This window comes from Lagenorhynchus albirostris, chromosome 1 (assembly GCF_949774975.1).
Source record: "Lagenorhynchus albirostris chromosome 1, mLagAlb1.1, whole genome shotgun sequence".
NCBI classification, from domain to species: domain Eukaryota; kingdom Metazoa; phylum Chordata; class Mammalia; order Artiodactyla; family Delphinidae; genus Lagenorhynchus; species Lagenorhynchus albirostris.
In genome coordinates this window covers 142831028-142855160 of record NC_083095.1, presented here as the reverse complement: position 1 = coordinate 142855160, position 24133 = coordinate 142831028, and the positions used below count along the sequence as shown (strand labels likewise).

Genomic DNA, 24133 nt, shown 5'->3' with positions numbered 1-24133 from the left:
AACACTGGGCCTATGTCACCACAGGCAACAATTAGGTGGGGGAGGAGGTGAGAGGCAGCTGCCCCTGGAGGTAGGATGCACTCTCTAGTTTGCCAGTTGCCACTGCTCTCTATTTATTCCTGGACACAGAAGCAACAAAGTAGTTGCCATTTGTCATCCCTCCTGTGTTGTTGTTTTTCTCATTGTAGAAGAATAGGTCTCTGTATCCATACCTCTCTTTCAAAGTGCAAGGCTGACATAAAAGGATGTGATTTTCCTGGCCCATGCCACTAGCCACTCATTTCCTGAACTGAATTTAATCTAAAACATCTGATTATGATACACTAGTATTTTATAACACTAAGACAGAAATAACACTGCCATTAAACTATGACTTACCATCGGTTGTAACATGAATTCCAGTTTCAGAGATGTTTAGATGCCAAAAGAAATGTGCATCTCTGAATCAATGAAATGAGGAATGTTATCAATACCTGCCTGGCTTCTGGAAGCATTTGAATCAGTGACCTTTCTTTAAATATGTGTCTGTTTCAATGTGTGTGGCACCATATAGTAACACCTTTAGCACAAAGACACACTTTTCAGTTCACTTACTTTGAGCTACCCGCTTATCATCAGTCACTTTTCTTTTCTTTGTAATAGCCATAGCTGGGATTTAAATTTTCAGTAGAAATCAGCCCAGGCCCACACATTACCCTCTTGGGCTGGGCTTCCCAAGCCTCTCAATCCACTGGCCCACAACTGCCAGTCAGACATACCCAATCAATTGATACTATTTCTTCTGCCAGACCTGCCTAGTAGAATGCTGAAGCACATGATCAGCACCAGATCAAAGTGGGAGGAAGTAGAGGTCTGAAGCAGGGTCTCAGTCTTCTATTTCCAAGAGGTGATATTCAAAAATTTAATAACTGGTATAGCAGGAGGACCAACTAATCCATATAGATGGCAACTATGCTGGAGCTGGGTTCTGAATGTCCCCTGCTGTTCCAGGTGTTAACCTTTGGGTGCTGACTTGTGGGGAGCTGTAGGGAGGCTTGAGGAGGTTACTGGCTCCTAGGAAATAACAACCATTATGACTGTATGAGAGTGTACTAGTTAAACACCAACTTTACCAATATGTAAGCTGAGGCATCAAAAAGCTGTGAAATGGAAAAACACCATATAAAGATACAAAATACCAAAACTGAATGAAAAGGAAATAAAAAATCAGAATAGAATTATAACAAATAAATAAATTAGTAACTGAAAATATTCATACAAAGTTAAACCCAGGCCCAGATAGCTTCATTTGTGAATTCTACTAAACCTTTCAAGAAAAGAATAATGTGTACCTTTTGCAAACTCTATCAGAAAAAAGAGGAGGAACGCTTTCCAACTTATTCTACTAAGCCAGTATTATCCTGATACTGAAGCCCATGTTATCCTGATACCAGAGCCAGACAAAGATAACCCATGAAAACAACAAACCAATACCCTTGATAAATATGGGCACAAAATAATCCTCAACAAAATATTAGCAAATGAAATCTAGTGACATATAAAAAGGATTATATCCTATGACTGAGGGAGATTCATCCCAGGAATGCAAAGTTTGTTTAACATCTGAAATCATTAATGTACTACACCATATTAATAGAATAGTGGACAAAAACTGCATGATCATCTTGATAGCTGCAGAAAAATTATTTGGAAAAATCCAACATCCACTTATGATAAAAACTTCTTCAACCTGATAAAAGGCTTGATTTTAAAAATTTAAGGCTAACCTCACACTTAACACTGAATGTTTGCATGCTTTCTTCCTAAGGTTGGAAACAAGGCAAAGATGTTTACTCTCACCACTTGTATTCAAGGTTTTAACGGATGTTCTAGCCAGTGCAATAAGGCAAGGAAAAGAAATAAAAGGTATGCAGATCAGAAAGGAAGAAATAAAACTTTATTATTAGATGACATGATCTTCTGTGTAGAAAATCCTAAGGGATTCACACAGAAAAAAAATAAAAAACAAAACAAAAACAACAGTAAAACCCTATTAGAACTACCAATTTCAGCAAGTTTGTAGGATACAAAAGAAACAAAAATTGTATTTCTGTCAATCTGAAAATGAAATTAAGAAAAAATTTTCATTCACAATAGCATCAAAAAGAATAAAATACTTAGGATAAATTTAACAAAAAAGTACAAGACTTTCACTCTGGAAAACATTATTGAAAGAAGTCAAAGAAGATCTAAATAAATGGAGAGACATTCCATATTCATGGACTAGAAGCCTTAATAATATTAAAACAGCAATACTCCCTAAATATTGATTTATAGATTTAATGTAATCTCTATCAAAATTCCAGCTGCCTTTTCCCCCCCAGAATTTGACCTTAAATTCATATGGTAATGTAAGAGACCTAGAATAGCTAAAATGATATTGAAAAAGAAGAACAAACTTGGAGGAATCACACTTCCCATTTTAAAAAACTACAAAGCTACAATAGTCAAAAGAGTGTGGTGCTGACATAAGAACTGACATAGAGTTCAATGGGATAGAATTGAGAATCCAGTAATAAACACTTACATTTACTGTCAATTATTTTTTGACTAGCATGCCAAGATAAATCAATTAGGAAAAAATAGTCCTTTTAATAAATGGTGTTGAAACAATTGGATAGGCAGATGCAAAAGAATGAAGTTAGAGCCTTACATCACACCATATACAAAAATTGACTCCAACTGGATCACAGACATAAAAGTAAGAGCTAAAACAATAAAACTTTCAGAAAACATAAAACTATGCATGAACTTGGGTTAGGTAAATATTCTTAGATACAACACCAAAGGCACAAGGGATAAAAGGAAAAAAATAGATAAATAGGACTCTATCAAATTAAAAACTATCGTTGCTCTAAGACAACCCACAAAATGGGACAAAATATTTGCAAATATATCATATACCTGATAAAGGACTTTTATCTAGAATACACTTACAACTCAATAATAAGACAACAAATAACCCAATTAAAAAATAGGCAAAAGATTTGAATAGATATTTTACAAAGATGATATATGAATGGCCAATAAGCACATGAAAAGGTACCATTATAAGTCATTAGGAAAATACAAATCAAAACTATAATGAGAACCACTTCACAACAACCAGAGTGACTATAAACAAAAAGACAGACATTTAGAGGTGTTGGTGAAGATCTGGAGAAGTTGGAACCCTCATTCAACACTGGTGGAATGTAAAATTATGCATTCACTTTAGAAAGCAGTTGCATAATTCTTCAAAAAGTTAAACACAGAGTTACTATATGACTCAGCAATTCCACTCCTAGGTATATACCCAAGAGAACTAAAAAGCACATTCACACAAAACCTTGTGAATATCTTCATAGCACTATTATTTACAATAGCTAAAAACTGAAAGCAATCCAAATGCTCATTAACTGGTGAGTGGATAAAACAAATGTGGTAGTATCCATATAATGGAATATTATTTTGCAATAAAAAGGAATGAGGAGGGAACTGATCAAGATGGTGGAGTAGGAGGACACAGAACTCACCTCCCCCCACAAATACATCAAAAATACATCTAAACGTGGACAACTCTCACGGAAAACTAACTGCAGACTGGCAAAAAGACTCCTGTACAACCATGGCTGTAAGAAAGATCCACACAGAATCAGGCAAGAAGAGAAGAGATGAGATCAGGTCAGTACCTGTGCCCCTGGGAGGAGGTTCAGAGGAAAAGGGAGATTACACAAGTAGAGATTCTCCCTGGGGAGTGAGTGGTTTGAGCAACATATTGGGTGCCCCGGTCTTGAGGTCTGACACAGGGAAGACAAGTCCCCATGACTGGTTGGAATGCCAGTGGGACTAACGGGAAGGCTGTGGGAGGCCTGAATTCCACTCACAAGTATCATGTGCCCACTTGATTGCTCCCAAGGCAGGGCAGAGGGAGCAGACTGAGGGCTGTGCAAGTGACTGGTTGGTTTCCCATGATTACTATGGTGTGCGCCACAGCCTGAGCTGAGTGAATATTGAACTCCTGCTTGGGAGCTTAGCTGTGAGACACAGACTTGGCTCAGACCTGAAGCAGCATCTAGAGGGCAGGGGCAGCCACTGCTGGTGCTAAACATAGCTCATCAGAAAGGCCGTGTCTCTGACTGTGGCTGGACCACCACAGTTCACACTCCGACACATGCTGAGACCCCACGCAGGCCCTGCCTGCTCTGTGGTGCATCTATCTCCATACTAGGGCAGGGGTGGCTGAGGTTATGGGGAGAGCCCAGCTGTGAGAGACAAAGGAGTCTTGGGCCTGAGGTGGCATCTGAACAGGGCAGGGGCAGCCATCCTGGCTGCTTACACAGGCAACACATCAAAAGTAGTCCAGATCTCTGACCCCAGCTGGACTCACAGCCTGCGCCCTGACACATGTCGAGTGACCACACCAGCCCCTCTTGCTCAAGTACAGCTCCCCTCTGGGGCAGTGGTGCCAGTGCTGGGAGGGAGGAGAGCACACACTTGAAGGGAACTGAGGCAGCTTGGGCCCGAGCCTCAGGGTTTCTGCTTCAGGAATTGACACCCACCCCCAACCCCAATATGGTGGTAAAAGCCACTGAGCAGAGGGGAAGCCTTGGCTCACACCTGGCTCTGGCTCTAGCCCCTCCATCTCCAGCCTCACCTTTTACCAAGGTGATAGCTGCCAGTTCACCTTGAGGAAAGACATGACTTGTGTTCACGCCAAATCCCGCTCTCCCACCAAGGCTACTGGGGACATGCAGACTGTATAGGGATGCTTCCACATAAGGACACCCCTTCAAGACTGCAATAGGTTACTATTTCACCTAATTTCATAGAAATAGAGAAAGTTAAGCAAAATGAGAGGACACAGGAATTTGTCATAATTGAAAGAGCAAGAGAAAACTCTTGAAAAAACAACTAAAGAAACAGATATGGGGGACTTATCTGGTGTGCAGTGGTTAACAATCTGCCTGCAAATGCAGGGGATGTGGGTTCGATCTCTGGTCCAGGAAGATTCCACATGCTGTGGAGCAACTAAGCCTGTGCACCACAACTACTGAGCCTGGAGCAGGCGAGCCACAACTACTGAGCCTGTGCATCACAACTACTGAAGCCTGCGTACCCTAGAGCCTGCACACTGCAACTACTGAGTCCATGTGCTGCAACTACTGAAGCCCGTGTGCTCTAGGGCCCACAGGCTGCAACTACTGAGCCTGCATGCTGCAACTATTGAAGCCTGCATGCCTAGAGCCTGTGCTCTGCAACAAGAGAAGCCACATCAATGATAAGCCTGTGCACTGCAACTAAGAGTAGCCCCCACTCACCACAACTAGAGAAAGACTGCATGCAGCAATGAAGACCCAACACAGTCAAAAAAGAAAAAAGAAAGAAATAGATATAAACAATTCACCAGATAAAGAATTCAAAGCATTGGTAATAAGAATGCTAACTGAATAAAGAATAGATGAACACAGTGAGAATTTTAACACAGAACTAGAAAAATATAAAAAAGAACCTGTCAGAACTGAAGAGTACAATAACTGAAATGAAACACACACTAGAAGGAATTAATAGGAGACTAGGTGATACAGAAGAATGCATAAGTGGAAGATAGAACAATTTAAGATAGAATAATGTAAATAGAATAGAATAATGTAAATCACCCAATCAAACAGCTAAAAGAAAAACAAATTCATAAAATGAGAACAGTTTAAGGGACCTTTGGGATAACATTAATGTTACCAATGTTTGCATTACAGGGCTCCCAGAAGGAGAAGAGAGAGTGAAGGGGGTTGAAAATTTATTTCATGAAATTATAGCTGAAAACTTTCCAAACCTGAAGAAGTAAACAGATATTCAAGTACAGGAAGCACAGAGGGTCCCGAACAAGATGAACCCAAACAGACCTATACCAAGACATATCATAATTAAAATGGCAAAATTTAAAGAGAGAATTCTAAAGCAGCAGGAGAAAAACAAAGAGTCATATACAATGGAACCCCCATAAGACTAATCAGTTCATTTTTCTGAAGAAACTTTGCATGCCAGAAGGGAGTGGTGTGATGTATGAGTGGTGTGACATACTCAAAGTGCTGAAAGGGAAAAATCTGCACCCTAGGATACTCTACCCAGTAAGATTATCATTTAGAATTGAAGGAGAGATAAATAACTTCTCAGACAAGCAAAAACTGAAAGAGTTTATCAATACTAAACCTACCCTAAAAGAAATGTTAAAAGGTCTTCTCTAAATGGAAAAGAAAAGGTTATAACAAGAAGTAAGAATCTATAGGAAAGGAAAAATACCACTAGTAAAGGCAAATGTATAGTGAAGACTGAGGATCAACCACTTAAATAAGGTAGTATGAAGATCAAGAGACAAAGAAATTGTAAAATCAACTATAATGACAATAATCAGTAAAGGGATAAAAATGAAGATGTAAACTATGACATCAAAACCCAAAATGTTGGGGTGGAGGGAGAGAAAAAACTGTAGATCTTGTAGAATGCATTTGAACTTAAAGGACTATCTTTTTAAAACAAGTAGATATAGTTATAGGTCAACATATATATAGGTAACCACAAATCAAAAACCTATAGTAGATACACAAAAACTAGAGAGAAAGGAATACAAGCCTACCAATAAAGAATATCATCAAACCACAAGGGAAGAAACAAAAAAAGAAGAAATAAACAGAGAACTACAAACACAACTGGAAAACAATTAATAAAGTGGAAATAAGTACATACCTATCAATGATTACTTTAAATGTCAATGGACTAAATGCTCCAATCAAAAGACATAGAGCGGCTGATGATAATAAAGCAAGATCCATCTATATGCTGCTTATAAGAGACTCACTTCAGAGCTAAAGACACACATAGACTTAAAGAGAGCAAATGGAAAAAGATATTTCATGCAAATGGAAACAAGAAAGTGAGACAGAAAAACTCATATCAGACAAAATAGATTTAAAAACAAAGTCTATGACAAAAGACAAAGAAGGGTATTATATAATGATAAAGGGAAAAATACAAGCAGAGAATATTACACTTGTTAACACATATGCACCCAATATAGGAGCACCTAAATATACAAAGCAAATATTAACAGACATAAAGGGAGAAATTGACAATAATACAATAATAAGAGGGGATTTTAACACCCCCTTACATCAATGGACAGATCATCCAGACAGAAAATCAATAAGGCAGCAGTGGTCTTAAATGACACCACAGACAAGTTGGTCTTTAGAGATATCTACAGGACATTCCATCCCAAAACAGCAGAATACACATTCTTTTCAAGTGTGCAGGAAATGTTCTCCAGGATAGACCATATGCTAGGCCACAAAACAAGTTTCGACAAATTTAAAAGGACAGAAATTATCTCAAGCATTTTCCCAATCACAATGGTATGAAACTATAAATCAACTACAGGAAGAATAATGGGAAAAGCACAAGCATATGGAGACTAAACAATGTTCTACTAAAAATCCAATGGGTCAATGAAGAAGTCAAAAAGGAAATCAGAAAATACCTTGAGACAAATGAAAATGGAAACAAAACTTTCCAAAATCTATGGGATTCAACAAAAGCAGTTCTAAGAGGGAAGTTTATAGTGATACAAGCTTACCTCAAAAACAAGAAAAATCTCAAAGCATCTAATTTCTCATCTAAAGGAATTAGAAAAAAAAAAATGAAGCCCGAAGTCAGCAGGAACATGAAAATAACAAAGATCAGAGAGGAAATAAAATAGAGACAAAAATAGAAAAGATCAATGAAACCAAGAACTGTTTTTTTAAAAAAGATAAATAAAATTGATAAACCTTTAGCCATGGTCATCAAGAAGAAAAGAGAAAGGCCCCCAATAAACAAAGCAAGAAATGAAAGAAAAGAACAACTGCTATCACAGAGATACAAAAAAATTTATGACACTAGTATGAACAGTTATATGCCAAAAAATTGGACAATCTAGAAGAAACGTACTAATTTCTAGAAACACACCTCCTGCTAAAACTGAAACAGGAAGAAATAGACAATCTACACAGACTGATAACTAGTAGAGATATTGAATTTGTAATAATAATTTAAAAAACCTCCCAACAAACCAAAGTCCAGGACTGAACGGCTTCACAGGGGTATTCTGCCAAACATATAAGGAAAAGCTAATACCCATCCTTCTTAAACTATTCCAAAAATTGAAGAGGACAGAACACTCCCAAATTCATTCCTTGAGTCTCCCACTACCCTGATACCAAAACCAGACAAGGATAGTACAAAAAAGGAAAATTACAGGCTAATATATCTGATGAATATACATGCAAAAATCCTCAATAAAATAGTAGGAAACCAAATTCAACAATATATAAAAAGGATCATACACCATGACCAAGTGGAATTTGTTCCAGGTATGTAAGGATGGTTCAATATTTATAAATCAATCAATCTGATATACCACATTAATAAAAGAAAGAATAAAAATCACATGATAATCTCAATACACACAGAAAAAGCATTTGACAAAATTCAACATCCATTCATGATAAAAACTCTCATCAAGATTGTTATAGAGGTATCATATCTCAACATAATAAAGGCCATTTATGACAAACCCACAGCTAACATCATACTCATTGATGAAAAGCTGAAAGTATTTCCTCTAAAATCAGCAACAAGACCAAGATGTCCACTCTCACCACTTCTATTTAACATAGTATCAGAAGCCCTAGGCATAGCAATCAGAGAGGAACAAGAAATAAAAGGCATCTAAACTGGAAGGGAAGAAGCAAAACTGTCACTATTTTCAGATGACATGATACTATACATAGAAAACCCTACAGTCTCCACCGAAAAAACTATTAGAACTAATAAGTGAATTCAGCAAAGTTGCATGACGCAAGATTAATATACAGAAATCTGTTGCTTTTCTATATACTAATAATCAGAAAGAGAAAGCAAGAAAACAATCCCATTTAAAATTGCATCAAAAAGAATAAAATACATAGGAATAAACATAACCAAAAAGGTAAAAGACTTAAATTCTGAAAATTATAAAACCTTGATGAAGGAAATGGAAAGATATCCTGTGTTCCTGGATTCAAAGAATTGGTATTGTTAAAATGTCCATATTACCCAAAGCAATCTCCACAGTCAATGTAATTTCTATCAAAATACCCATGAAATTTTTATAGAACTAGAACAAATAATCCTAAAAATTATGTGGAACAACAAAAGACCCTAAATTGCCAAAGTAATCTTGAACAAACTGGAGAACAAACTGGAGTTATCACACTTCCTGACTTCAGACTACTACAAAGCTACAGGAATAAAAACAGCATGATACTGGCACAGACACATAGATTAACGGAACAGAATAGAGAGCCCAGAAATAAACCCACACACTTATGGTCAATTAATCTAAGACAAAGGAGGCAAGAATATACAATGGAGAAAAGACAGTCTTTTCAGTAAGTGGTGCTGGCAAAACTGTACAGCTACATGTAAAAAAATGAGACAAGAACATCTCCTCATACCATACACAAAAATAAAGTGGATTAAAGACCTAAATGTAAGACCTGAAATCATAAAACTCCTAAAAGAGAACATAGGCAGAACATTCTTTGACATAAATTGTAGCAATATTGTTTTTGGATCTGTCTCCTCAAGCAAAAGAAGTAAAAGCAAAAATAAACAAATGGGACCTAATTAAACTTAAAAGCTTTTGCACAGCAAAGACAACCATTGACAAAATGAAAGACAACCTATTGAATGGGAGAAAATATTTGCACATGCTATGATCAATAAGGGATTACTATCCAAAATATATAACCAGCTCACATAACTCAATAACAAAAACAAACAACCCAACTAAAAATGGTGAGAAGACCTGAATAGACATTTTTCCAAAGAAGACATACAGATGGCCAACAGGCACATGAAAAGATGCACATTACTAATCATCAGAAAAATGCATATCAAATACACATGAAATATCACCTCACGCCTGTCAGAATGGCTATCATCAGAAAGACCACAAATAACAAATGTTGCAGGGATGCAGAGAAAAGGGAATCCTTATACATTATTGGCGAGAATAAATTTGTGCAGCCACTATGAAAAGCAGTATGGAGGTTCCTCAAAAAACTAAAAATAGAACTACCATATGATCCAGCAATAATTCCACTCATACCTCTGAAGAAAATAAAACAAAATATACATTCACCCAATGTTCATAGCAGCATTATTTACAACAGCCAAGATTTGGAAGCAACCATCAACAGATGAATGTATAAAGAATATGTGAGATATACACACACACACACACACACACACACACACACACACACACACATACAATGGATTATTACTCAGCCATAAAAAATAATAAAATTCTGCCATTTGCAATAACATGGATGGACCTAGAGGGTATTATGCCTAGTGAAATAAGTCAGACAAAGACAAATACTGGTTATAACTTACATGTGGAATCTAAAAAAATAAAAGAATTGAATGAATATAACAAAATGGAATCAGACTCAGAGATATAGAGAACAAACTAATGGTTACCAGTGGGGAGAGGGAAGAGGGGAGGAGTGAGATAGGGGTATGGGGTTAAGAGATGCAAACTACTATGTATCAAACAAATAAGCAACAAGGTTATATTGTACAGCACAGAGAAATATAGCCATTATTTTGTAATAACTTTAAATGGAGTATATAATCTGTAAAAATATTGAATCACTATGTTGTATAGTTGAAACTAGTATAATATTCTAAATCAACTATACTTCAATAAAAAAACAAAAGGAATGAAGGACTGACACATACTACAACATGGATAAACCTCAATAACATTATGCTGAGTGAAAGAAGCCAGATGTGAAATACCACATATTGTATGATTCCATTTGCATTAATGTATTAAATGTCCAGAAAAGGCAAATCTATAGAGACAGAAATTTTATTATTGATTGCCAGGGCTGGGGGTAGGAATGAGAAGTGCTTGCAAATGGGCATGAGGTATCTTTTTATAGTGATGGACATTTTCTAAAATTGGAATGTGGTGATAGTTATACAGCTCTGTAAATTTTCTAAAAAAATCATAGAGTTATATCCTTAAAGTGAGTGAATTTTATAGTATGTAAATTATACCTTACTAAAGCTGTTAAAAAATAGCTATGAAACCACCATGCAGTTTTATATGTAATTCTGACTTTTATACATCTTATAACTACAAGACTTTCATAAGGTAGGGCAGCACTAATTCCCAAAGACAATATGGCAGAGGCTCCAAAAATTTTGAAAATCAATCTTAACATTCTGGCTCTACGAATAGATGGGTCACATGGTATTATTGCCTGACACCTAATAGGCCTCAATAAATGTTTACTGGATGAACAATTAAACCATCTTTATAGTGTGATTTCCCCCCAAACGTATCATCTACCTGATAGATGAAACTCAGTTGATTAGGGCATTTTTTCTTAAGAAAACTGAAATAAATGAAATGCCGATATCCTCAGGGGAAAAGCTGATAAGAGCTTAGGTAGTCAGCATCAGTTAGGCTATAATGAGGTAAGATACTAACTCCTACATGCTACAGACTCACTTGATTTAGTAGGGGTGGAGATGGAGGTGGGGAGTGGGAATGTCTGATCCACAGTCTTTCAGAGATCCAGGCTGACCAAGGTTTAACTGTACATCAACAGGAGTCATGGTAGACTAACAGAGATTGAAAAACTGTGTATGGGCTTTTCACTACCATTGCCCTTAAGTGACCCACCTCACTTCTGCTAATATTTCATTTGCTCCCTAATTCCAAAGAGGGCCAGATATCCAGGGGAGTAAATGGAATATTTGGCGAGCAATGCAGTCTGCCACATTTGTCATCAGGGGACTTTGTCTCAGGATTCTTTTCCACAGCTAGAGATAACCTCCTTCTCCACCTATCCGATTAGGAACCACTGATCAAGAATTTAGAATAGTAAGACAGATAGCTAGTGGGAACCAGCTGTATAGCACAGGGAGCTCAGCTTGGTGCTCTGTGATGACCTAGATGGGTGGGATGCGGGGGTGGGGGGTGTGGGTGGGAGGTCCAAGAGGGAGAGGATATATGTATACATATAGCTGAGTCACTTCGTTGTACAGCAGAAACTAACACAACATGGTAAAGCAATTATACTCCAATTTAAAAAAAATTTAAAATAGATGAACTTCAGGTTCTTTGAAGCAAATTTTGAAGCAGGAGACAAATACCCTGCTTGGTATCCCTGAAGCTTTTTTGGGAGGAGATGGTTCTTGATTCACCTTTTTTTGCCCAACACTGAGGATATCATCTGGTACATGGTAGCAGCTCACTGAGGTATGGAACTGAGTTTTGTCTCAGAGAAACAGATCAGGTGAAAGCCTACAGTCTGAGTACAAATATCTCCCATCTTCCCATGGTGTTCTTCAGTCACAACTTTTTTTTTTTGGTTGAAATTCCTTCAATTCAGTTAAATAGAAACAAGAAACCGTTAAATTCTGAGGGAAAAGGAGCAAGAACTGATGCAATGTAAACAATTACTTTTACTGTTTTATTACACCACAACTAACACCTCATCTAATAAAATTTATATTTGTAGTGTTTAACAAAAAATAAGCTCAATGCTTCAGAAGAATAGAAAGAAATGCATCAAGATTTATATTATTCAACCATGTGAAGGTATTTGGAGAAAATGTCTTATGAGGCTGTTACCAATCTGCACTCCATTATTTATAGTATTTAGCCCCTTAGCTTCTGGTCTCTGTTCTTGCAATGTCAGTTTTATCTTTTACAAATGTTACTTTAAAACGCAAGACCAAACTCCTTAATTCTGGCAATTTTGACTTTTTGTGTAACTTTTCATGCTTTTTAAAAAATTTTTATTATACCAAGGTCCCCAAATGAAGCTTTTGCTGCGTCAGAGCTAATTATTCTCTATTCTTTAGGCTGCACATATTTGCTAACAACTCTCCCACTACCCGGGATGCCATTTCTTTTCTTTTCTATCTACTGAAAGTTTGCTCATTGCTGAAGCTCAAAATGTGTCTTAACCCTACTGTGAAACTCTCCCTGAATATTTCTGCTCACACTGATCTGAGCACCTGAAGCATCTAGGGTCTACAGCAGTCATCTATGCACCAAAAACTATCCAGAAGTCTTCATTTAAACTTTTTGAGTCTCTTTCTCCCAGCTAGAGTATGAGCTTCTTGAGAGACTGTATTTTATTACTTTATATCCCCATATATGGATTAACAGAGGACCCTCAAGAAATATTTATTGCATACCTACTCTGAGTTAGGCCTTGTAGAGGTATAGATGTGCTACTAGGTATTATATTTACTAGCTGAATTAATGTTTGAAGAATCTTTAAGATGCTATATTTTGGAATTTTTTATTGGGCTGGATTTTTTTAAAATGTTGCTATTTCAAATATGTTTTAATATACATTATCCTCATTTATCAGTATTTCCTGAACTTTTATATTTTAGTTTTAGTGAAAATATCATTTTTGAAAGTATAAATGCTGGATTTCATTTTTGAGAATTTATCCTTACATTCATTACCTACTGATTCTGTTTCATACATCAATATTATGTTTTCCTTTGTTGTTAGCAGATCTGTCCCTGGATCTCCGAATCTACAAATATACACAAAACTTGGGTCCAAAGATGATGATAATTGTCTCTTATATCTTTTAACAGCTGGATTGTCTATTATGCTAGGTAAGATAATATACATACAAAAATATTCATTTCTTCTGATAATTACAATAATATTACTGTGTTCCTCTAAATCCATATTAAAGCAACAAAAAACCACAGCTTCTTGGAGTATAAAATAATCTATTATTAATCTTACTACCTTTTTCCCTTTACCATTCAAAAATCCATTACTGATCTGCGAATAATGTTCTTTCTAAAAACACCCTCTGAAACTCTCTTCCTGCCACTCTTACATTATGCCAGCATTTTATCTGCTTTTCCTTTGACACTTACTCCTTTAAAACTAGCAAAAAAAAAAATCAGAAAAGTTTAACTCTTACATCTCTCACTGTGTCGTAAAATCCTTTGTCAAATACTCGATGTGCTTGAGAGGTTGTCCGTTTCTTTTTCGATCGAATTACACAATGTCCCGGCAGCCTGATTTATCAGTTTGGTCCACGCTGTATCAGTTTGGTGATTCTTTGTACAGATTGATAACCAGAAAAAGTCTAAAGTAGGGCAATTCCAGACTAAATTGGCGCAGTCTTTTCCCATAAAGCAACTTAGTATCTCACAAAATTCCAGGGAGAATGAATGATAGAGCATGCACCAATAGGGAGTGGAGAAGAGTGTTTTATCTAAGTTTGCAACCCAATGCTTGGGAGCCAGAGGTGGGAATTTTAAAATGGGGCTGTCCTTTCCTTGGAATTTTCTTAAAGTGGTATCGCTGCCTGATGATGTTAAAGTTTGCCAAAGATTGTCCAATCACTAGTTTGTATTAGAGGATTTCCTCCCCCCACCTTTTTTTAAAGACCTTTTTGATGTGGACTTTTTTTCTTTTTTTAAAGTCTTTGTTGAATTTGTTATAATATTGCTTCTGTTTTATATTTTGGTTTTTTGGCCAGGAGGCCTGTGGTATCTCAGCTCCCCCACCAGGGATAGAACCCACATCCCCTGCACTGGAAAGGGAAGTCTTAACCACTGGTCCGCCAGGGAAGTCCCTCCCCCTTGTTCTGAGGGAGGCAAATTGTGAAACTGACACTTGACAAATTTAGAGAACTTTAAAGAGTGGCCATAGGATAACATACTAATACGAAGAATCACATGGCTACTTTTGTGTCAGTTTCAGAGGGCAGAAGTTGTTTTAAGATGATTCATTTTTCATGATCAAATATCAGATGTCAAATTAATGCATTAAAATATTTCGTTTTTTAAGAAATGAAAACTAAGAGACTAACATTGATTACTTTTTAAAAATTGTTCTATCTATAGTTGCCTTTTTGTATGTGTGACTCTTCAATATTAGGAGCAAATATATATTATTTGGGTTGATCTTTAATAACCGAAAGATTTTTGTTTTTACATAAACTGAGGATTTCCTAATTTTAATTCTAGCAAAAAAGTTCTAAGTACTACAAATTCTTAAGTATTTGGAAACCTGTATAAAAGGTCTTAGAAGTACATGACATATACCATCCATATACTTCAGTAACTTCTGAAGACCAGGTTTACTAAATAGATAATTGGTAAGTATTTCATTATAACTCATACTTTGTTTTGAGATAGGTCTTATTTTTATTTAATATAACTCTGCTTTCTAGGTTATTTACCTCTAACAGTAATTAAATAAACCAACGTAAATCTATAAAGTCAGTATATCTTGACAATGAACTGCTACATTATAATCAACATCAAGCTTGCCAAAGAACAATAAATAACAGTATCTATAAAGTCAGGATATCTTGACAATGAACTGCTACATTATAATCAACATCAAGCTTGCCAAAGAACAATAAATAACAGTAGTTTCATGAGAGGAAATTTTTAAAAAACTTCATTTCAGAAGAAAAGTTGTCATGTTAACAAGCAAAGTACTTAAAAAAATATTTTTTTGCTGTTCCTTAACAATGCTTTTTTTTTTGTTTTTACCATCATAAAGGTCTCTTCCTTTGACGACTCCTTCTGCTGACATAGGAAATTCCGTCCTGAAGAAATATTTATTGATGGCCTACTCAGTCATGCTAGGAACTGCCAGAATATTTAACTTACAAAGTTGTTATTGTTGTTTTAACGATTGTTTCTCACAGCTGTTATTGCCGTTTTAACGATTGTTTCTCACAGCAGACCTACGGTATTTCAAGAGCAGAGACTAGGTTACTGCCTCACTCTCGGAACGAACCTGCCAGCGTGCAGTGACTTCTTTTATACTGGGCTTAAGCTCACTACTTGATTACTAACCTTGGCCATATTACATAAACCTACCTGACCTAAGTTTTTCATCCGTCAAACGAGTATAGTAATAGTACCCGTGTCATAGGATTGTTGTGAGGGTTGAGATAACCTATGCACAGATCTTAGAACGCTGCCTGGTATACAGTAAAGCGACTGGGTGTTATTACTGTTGTAATTTCTCAACGTATGCATTGAACGAGAGGACGAGTGCGTCAGTGAATGCATGAATGAAAGAACTGATCAGTTACTGACGGTCCCTGAGGCTGCAGCCGGCTAAACTACCCCCTCAAAATTCTGAGCAAAAAGCTGATCTCAACAACAAACCCGGAAGCCGGAGCCGGAAGCAAAGACAGGGCCAAGGGCGGGGCCAAGTCATGGAGAAGCCACATTGTTGGCCAATAGGCACATCGCTTGGAAAACAAGCCTCTCGTGCGATCTATCGTAAAAACCGCGAGAACGGTGGAGCATTATCGCGAGGTTTCGTCTTCCTCTCCTCCGCTCTGCCTTCCCCCAACCCTCTGAAGTGAGGGTTCCGCCCCGTCCCGCCCCGCGTCGTCCGCGCCCCGCCCCGTCCCCTCCCGGCGCCCCGCCCCGCCCGCCGAGTCCCGGCTTGCCGTCCAGCGCCCCTGCGCCCGGGAGCGCTGGCTCCGCTGGTCGAGGTGAGTGTGGCACTTCGCCGTTTCGGGTGGCTCACGAAGCAAGGCCCTCTGGCCCGACCCCCGGCCCTGAGGCCGGGTCTGGCAGAAGCGTCCGGGCTGCAGCGAGTGGACCCCGGCCCGAGCGGGCCCGCCCGGGCCTCGGGTCGCCACAGCTGCCGGGCCGTCCTCGCCCTCGGTGGTCGGAGAATCCCGATACCGGGACTGTGAAATCCCTGCCACTGGGCTCACTGCTTCCAAACTCTAACAACCAAAGTGTTTCGTTAACTCGGGCAAAACGGCATGTGTTTTAACTAAGACTTCTGACAGCCTTCTTTTCAGTACTGAGAAAATAACCTTTAATAAATGCTTTTAATGTGCGGGTTTTAATTCATTAATCTACAATATTAGGAAATTGGAGTGGGTATTCCACTGACTTAAGTACGGAAGTCAATCAAAGGGACTCCTTTCCCTTAAAACACACCTGTTTTAAAATGTGTGGAATTTTCTTAAGATGGAAAGGTTAGTTTGCTTTAAATAATAATAGAGTGAATTGGTGTTTACCTGTCAGAAAACTGTTATGCAGGTGCAGTTGTATACAGCTAATATTAAGTATACCATTTGCTTTTAATCGTAGATGAGAGGTAGTGAAGGGAATATGTGTAAGAAAATTATGCTGGTAAAGGCTGTGCATTGCCAGTGAATGCATACGGAAAACCATTACCATTATTTATTATTGAAAGCTTTCAGATTTCATGTGTGTAGATTTCATCTCCCAAACTGCCTTCCTAGCAAAATGCATTTTAACAGAGTGTAATGACGTTTTAAGGGCAACCAATCCCACCCATCAGGATTCAGCAGGATTAGAAGGAAAGCCATCAGGTTACACTGTATTCTCTTATTGGATCTTCCCATCAGGGAGTGTGGGTTTTGCTTTGTAGTCTTAGATTTGCATAAGCTTTGCCTACCACTTAAATAATAATAGGAAGAAGCACAGGCCCCACTGAAGTTCATGGAAGTCTGCCTTGTAGAGCAATGCACAGGCTTTGGAGTTGAACACCTGGGTTGGTATTCTGGCAAGTTATCCTCTGAGAAACTCAGTTTCCTCATCTATAAAATAGGCTAAATAATGTCTATTGCAGTGCAGAGTTTTAAGGATTGAGAGATCTTTATTGCACATAGCACGCAGTCAGCATATAGTATCTGCAAGCTGACTTTAGATCAGAGGTGAAAAAAAATCTACCTTACAATATTACTCACATGTCCTACTGTCAGTTGTTTATCAGCTGTTTGAGGGCCTGCTTTGTGCTAGAGGCAGGTATACAAATGTAAAGAAAACAGCAAGGTCTCTGCCCTCAGGAGCTTACGGTACAGTCTCTTGGCTAGATTGACGATAGATAGATGCACCAATAAATATATAGATTACAAATTGTGAAGAGTCCTACAAAGAAAGAGTAAGAGAGAAGACTTTAGCTTAGGATGGGGAAGTGATTTTTACATTGAAACCTGAAGGGCGTTGGGACAGTGCTTTCAAAGGCTAAAGGAGAGCAGGAAGTGGTGTGAAGAGTTTAGCACTTTGAAGCACTAGAAAAACCCAGGAGTTTGGTGAGAAGCCAGGGAGGGTGCTGCCAGTCTGGAGAAGTGGGTGGGGCCAGATTGTGAAGAGCCCTCAATACTTGGTAAGTTTGATTTTTCTTAATAAACTTTTGAAGGGTCTATTTAGAATGCATGTGACTAGGGAGCAAGTTTACCTGAGAAAGAGAGGCAGACATAGTTGGATTTCTTTTTTAAAGGCTCCCAGCTAAGTGATTAATGTATTGCAAAGTGACTCGAGTGGACACAGGGAGACCAGTAATACATATGGCAAGGCAGGAGATGACAGTGGCTTTCCATTTGGGCAGATGGAGAGATGTGGATAGATTTGAGGTGTATTTTGGAGATGGAAACCATATGCCTTGTGATAGATTGGAGGTGGTGGAGGAATCGTTCATGACTTCCGGCTTTCCTGGTGGTTGGAAAGACTGGGGAAGATTTGGATTGGTGATGAATATCAAAAACTCTTTTTGAATGTGTTAAGTTTGAGATGCTTGTGAGACATCTAAACGGCTTCTAGTTTACTATTTCAGTGAATAATTACCCAGAAAGCTTCCCTTTCTAAATACAATCAACGATGTTATTTGTAGCCTAGTTCCCCTTGCTTTACAGGGAGAGAACTAAGATGTGGAAAGATTGAGTATCTTGTTCAAAGTCAAGTAATATGTCTCATAAAAATAGGTAAGTGAGTAGCTAGTATAAATATGGGAAGGTACTGGACTCTCATGTTGCATTAGGGATATAATTGAATACTCCGTATTCTCTGACCTTTTATATAAAATAGCAAATGCTTTCTTATTAGTTGGGAATTAAGAGTTTGGAAATAATAGAAAATAACCAAAAAGTTAGAAAACTCTGCTTATTGAAAGCTTACGTTACTGCATTTTGTACTAACTTGGTATTAATTCCCTGTGAAAATAGTTTTTCTTAAGAAAAAACATTTTCTTTGAAAGGTACTTCTCTTTGGAGAGTTTGAGAAAGGGTGCCCAGGAAAACCAGAGTAGAATCTTTGAACAAAGCTCAACTTGTTTTTAGTGTTTTAGCATTTTCTTAGTATCCTGTGGAATCCTGTCAGTCTGTGTGTATAAAGACTTCAGGCTTTGAAATCCACTGGACACCCTTCCCCAGCCCAAGAAAAAAAATCCTTGTTCCCTTATGAACTGTTTGACCTTGGACAAATTATTGAATCTCTGAGTTTGTTTCTTCTTGTGGTAAGTGATGTGAAGTTTGTTTCTGCCCTGTGCCTAGTTGGTAAGATGGGAAATGTTATTTCTCTTCCTATCCTTGTCAATTTGGAGCTAGAAAGGTATTTAATCTGTTCTGGGTTCTGGCCCTTACCAATAAATTGCTGTCTCCATTTTATGTAAGGCAACTAAGGCCCAGAAAGATTGTAATAGAAAAGTACAGGATTCTTATTTCCTAGTGCAGTATTTCTTCTTTCATTGAAATAATTAAGTAAAACTCTATGTTCCCAGGCCTGTTTCTTTGCTACTTCTGATCATCTGCAAAGCTAAGAAGAAAGAAAGAAAAGAGAATAAAGAGATAAAAGAAAGAAAATATTCGCATATAGGACAATATTTAGGTAGTAAGAAGTGAAGAAAATGAAGTTGTAAGTGATCTAGTTATATTATATATTATATACATTTAAATATTTTTAAAATGTTTTAAGCTAAAGACAAAATGAGGTAGTTCAAGAAGGAAATGGGTTTGCTGTGTCTAATTTTTTAAGCTCTTTCTTTGGTTGCATATTATGAAACTGGTCTCTGTTCTCTTAGATAGGGATTCCTATCTCAAGTTCAAGAACTATTTTTTTCAAATAGGACTATTTCTGCTAAGTAGTAAATATTGCTTAAATAGTGAGAGTATTTTTATTAAATAGTTATTCATTTTAATCTCCTTCTAAATATGTGTGAAAATTTAGTTGTTAGAAAAATATAGGAATTGATGTATAACTCTTTTTAATGTCTGCAAATAGCTATATATGCTAACTGGTTTATTTGGCAACGTTTGTTAGCAGTATCATAATTTTCCATTTTTTTGTTCTCTTTAGAAATGGACCAATTTTGACAAGATGTAGTGCTGCAGTGTGCCTGATGGGATATGTTCAGTCATGGCATCCGAACTTTGTAAGACGATCTCTGTGGCAAGGCTGGAAAAGCACAAGAATTTGTTCTTAAATTATAGGAATCTGCAGCATTTCCCATTGGAGTTACTAAAAGATGAGGGACTACAGTACTTGGAGAGACTCTACATGAAAAGGAACTCCCTTACAACCTTGGTACAGTATTATGTTGCATTAAAAAAAAAAGTCATTTATAATGTGGTTCTGACCAAGATATATTTTATATATCTTAAGATATTCAGACCAAGATTTGTATCCCCTCTTGTTGTATAAACAGGTAATAGAAGTACACATACAGGGGGTTCTCATTACTTGAGAATTCATTATCCAAGTTCTTGCAGTTATGAAGTTTCAAGAGTCGTGTAGGAAAGCAAAATATTCACTAATATACCACTTATAAAATTAGTCCCACACACTACTACATATAAGATAGATAACCAGCAAGGACCTACTGTATAGCACAGGGAATTCTACTCAATATTCTGTGATAAGCTATCTAAGAAAAGAATCTGAAGAAGAATGAATACATGTATCAATATATGTACAACTGAATCACTTTGCTATACACCTGAAACTAACACAACATTGTAAATCAACTATACTCCAATAAAATTTTAAAAAAAATTAGTCCCTATTCAGAAACCCCTCTTCACTTAGCCTGTGCATCTCTCTGGGCCTGTGCTTTCTTTGTGTGTTAAGATTCTTAGATGATTTATGGATGTTACAGTACCCAACAGATCAGTTAAAAAGTAAAGAAGAGAAAGACCAACAAGGATGACTTTGATTTAGACGTATTTAAAAAGGGAATGATTTGAAGATTAAAATATTAAGACAGGCATTAGGAGGCTTGATGTAGCCTTTGAGTGTTTTGAAAAAACCCCAAAACCAAAAAACCTTCTTTATGATTGCACTGTGAAAATCAGATGACTTTGAATTGGGCTGTCATCCAATTTGTTGGAAAAATTTTTGCCACAAAAGCCAACATTTGATTCACTCTTTTTATGTTCTAAGAATAAGCACATAGTTATCGTTATAACCTAAATTTTATTACATATGAGATTAAAAAAACTAAAATATTTTTCAAGAGAGTGTGCATGTCAAACTTTTTATTCCCGCTGTATCATGATATTTGGTCTCTGTTTTAAATGGATTTTGCTTTATGTGGCCTTTTCTGATTATCACTGAACTTCATTTAAGTCTTACACTTTGAATTCTAGTTCTTTTTCACTTTAGATGATTTATGAATTCTTGTTGTTTCTTTGTGAACAGACCCATTTTTCATTCCCTTCTCTGAAAGTGTCTGAGTATCTGAAAATATGCCTTACTGGCTTCATATATATGGAGTGTTTTTCTGAAAAAGTTTTAGTTAATCTGTGCAAAATACCTACAATGTGTAGAAAGCATTATAAAATTTGTTTATCTTTGTTGTGTCTGAAAGTAAGTGCAAGTATATCTTTCATTTTTAGTGTTTGACATATTTGTATATATTATTTTGCATGCCTAATTAGATTTTTTTAAATTAGATTTTTCACTTTCCAAACTTTAATAATCTGTATATAGTTATATTGACCCTTTTTGCGAGATCATCATTGCATGAAGCGAAACCGTATTTACCTAGTGTTTTTCTGCCCTTTGGAGAAGTGGTGTAAGAAATAATTTGTCAAGGATTACAGCCCACATTTTCTCATGTTTATTGTTGATGTACAAAGAAAAAGTTGTGAGTGGATTACTTCTCAACCATCAGTTATAGTCCATGGGTAGAAGAAATTGACCTTTGCTTATAAATGTTACAATAAACTTTAGGTTTTGTGGCCATTTCTTGGCTGCAGTTTTCTATTTATGAAAATATTTAAGTATCTACTATACAATTTTAACTGATATAATGGCTCCCAAGCATACATTTCAAGTTCAGGCTTTGCCATCTTTGTAGTCACTGAAGATTAAATTGTTGCATATGTTTATAATGGTAGGTGTATATATTTTATTTTAATGCTTTGTCTTAGCTGGAACATTTCATTCCTTTGTATCAAAGAGCTTTTTAAACTGTGAAGTACCATACAGATATCGGGATGGTGGGAATGGTAGCAACCATACCATTCCGTGACTATACTGAGTATAGGACAGCTTACTTATATCCAGCGTAGTCTGAGAATGGCATACTGCACGGGTTTTCAAAGCTGATGAAACAGTACTTGCCCTTGAGTGTTCCAAACTAGTGACTGCAGGCTTTTAGAATGTTTGCTGATGTTATTGATAAAGTATATTTCCTATAGAAATAATAGAGATTTAGTATGTAAAATTTGACTTAAACTGCAATACTGTCCAAAGGAAAAAAACACATTATTGGAAGCATTATACTATCTCAAACACATTATGAGTTAATTGGCCTTTTTTTTTTTTTAGAAAAGCTTGGGAACCTGCCAATCATTTCCATTTCCACATTGTTTTATTATTTCTTATTAACATTGTTTTATTGTGTTTAAATGTCTTCTCCTCAGCATTCCCCTTCTCCCCTCTTCGTATGAAGCCTCTTGGTGAGGAGTCACTAATGCCCAACTTCTGTCCTTCCTTTTTCCCTTCAAGCTGCTCAGTATTGCATTATGGTTTATATTTGTAGGATGATTGTATGTCAGATGCTTAGAACTTGGGAAATGCCCATATTAAAATTAAAGCACAGGGAAAAGCCATTTTTATATACAAAAGAATAAACTGTTCATATTTTACATATAAAAATATGTGCCCTTATAGCAACCAACATAAGAAATATATGGAAAGTAGTAGTTTCTCTTTCTATTCCTCCAATTCTGTGCTTTGGAATAACCAGTGTTAATAGTTTGGTTGTGTCCTTCCACTCCTTTGCTTGTGTTTATGTAATTATGTACTCTGTATTTTTTTCCCTTTTTAAACAACAAAAGGGAATCATACTCTACATATTTCTCTGCAGATTTCTCTCTTCACTTCATTCTCATTCCACTAAATTCTAGGCCAAGAAATATATATACATCCTTGTATTTAGGATCAGGTCTCAAAAGTAGGATTGCTGGGTCAAAGGGTAGGAACATTTTATATTTTAAAGTACTTTTTAGCAGTATTTCATTTTACAATATTACCACTTATTTGTATAACTGAAAAGTCTTAAAACTGTTTAAAATATAATGAGTCAATTTATATAAGAATCCAGTTATATAATTAATAGGTGAATAAGAAGTAGTTAGGAAACATTATGATTTTGGTTCCTAACATTTATCTTAGAAAGTGATTTAAAGAATTTTTCTATAATTATTTTAAATGCAGTTCAAGAATTATTAAGTCTCTGATCTTTGTGGTAGTTTGAAGTTAATAAGAGAATAGGAGATGCAGGTTCTGTATTTGATAGGCATCCACATAGTTGTTGAATGAATAAATAAATGAATATAAAGTAGAAGAGCATAATGTCTATAGTACAGGTATAACAGATCCAGACTGAGAGTCTTTGAGGGCAGGGAGTCTGTCTTAAATTCTGTATCCCCAGTGCCTGGCTACTGTCTAACATTGGTAGGACACATAATCTAATTCTGTGTAGCAGGATTGTAAAAGATTTTTTAAGGAAGGTGCTATTTGCATTGACCCTGAAGAATGACTTTGTCAGGAGCCTGGGAGGAAAACTATCATTTATTCATTTATTTATTGAGTACTTTCTGTGTATCCAGTACTCTACAAGGCACTGACATAGATACATCATGGAACAAATTCTTACTCTCATGGAATTTTTGTTTCTTGACATCCCAAGCTGAAGAAAAAAATACGATCTGAGATTCAGTGGCAGAAGATT

General features: G+C 36.6%; 2 protein-coding genes across 5 annotated transcripts in view; one reads left to right on the top strand and one right to left on the bottom strand.

The window, feature by feature from the left end:
* TTC23 (tetratricopeptide repeat domain 23) overlaps nucleotides 1-14314 on the bottom strand; it is a 110687-nt gene extending 96373 nt beyond the window's left edge. For both annotated transcript variants that reach the window (XM_060155766.1, XM_060155775.1), the window contains exons 1-2: nucleotides 14082-14314; nucleotides 12322-12498 (exon numbers count right to left, since the gene is read on the bottom strand). The gene's annotated coding sequence lies outside the window, so the exon portion shown is untranslated. The remainder of the gene's footprint in view (nucleotides 1-12321; nucleotides 12499-14081) is intronic.
* A 2196-nt stretch (nucleotides 14315-16510) lies between these two features.
* Nucleotides 16511-24133, top strand: part of LRRC28 (leucine rich repeat containing 28) — a 185631-nt gene continuing 178008 nt past the window's right edge. For all 3 annotated transcript variants that reach the window (XM_060155757.1, XM_060155748.1, XM_060155738.1), the window contains exons 1-2: nucleotides 16511-16631; nucleotides 20251-20478. In XM_060155757.1, the coding sequence (XP_060011740.1) occupies nucleotides 20311-20478 (168 nt within the window). In that variant the 5' untranslated portion in view covers nucleotides 16511-16631; nucleotides 20251-20310. The remainder of the gene's footprint in view (nucleotides 16632-20250; nucleotides 20479-24133) is intronic.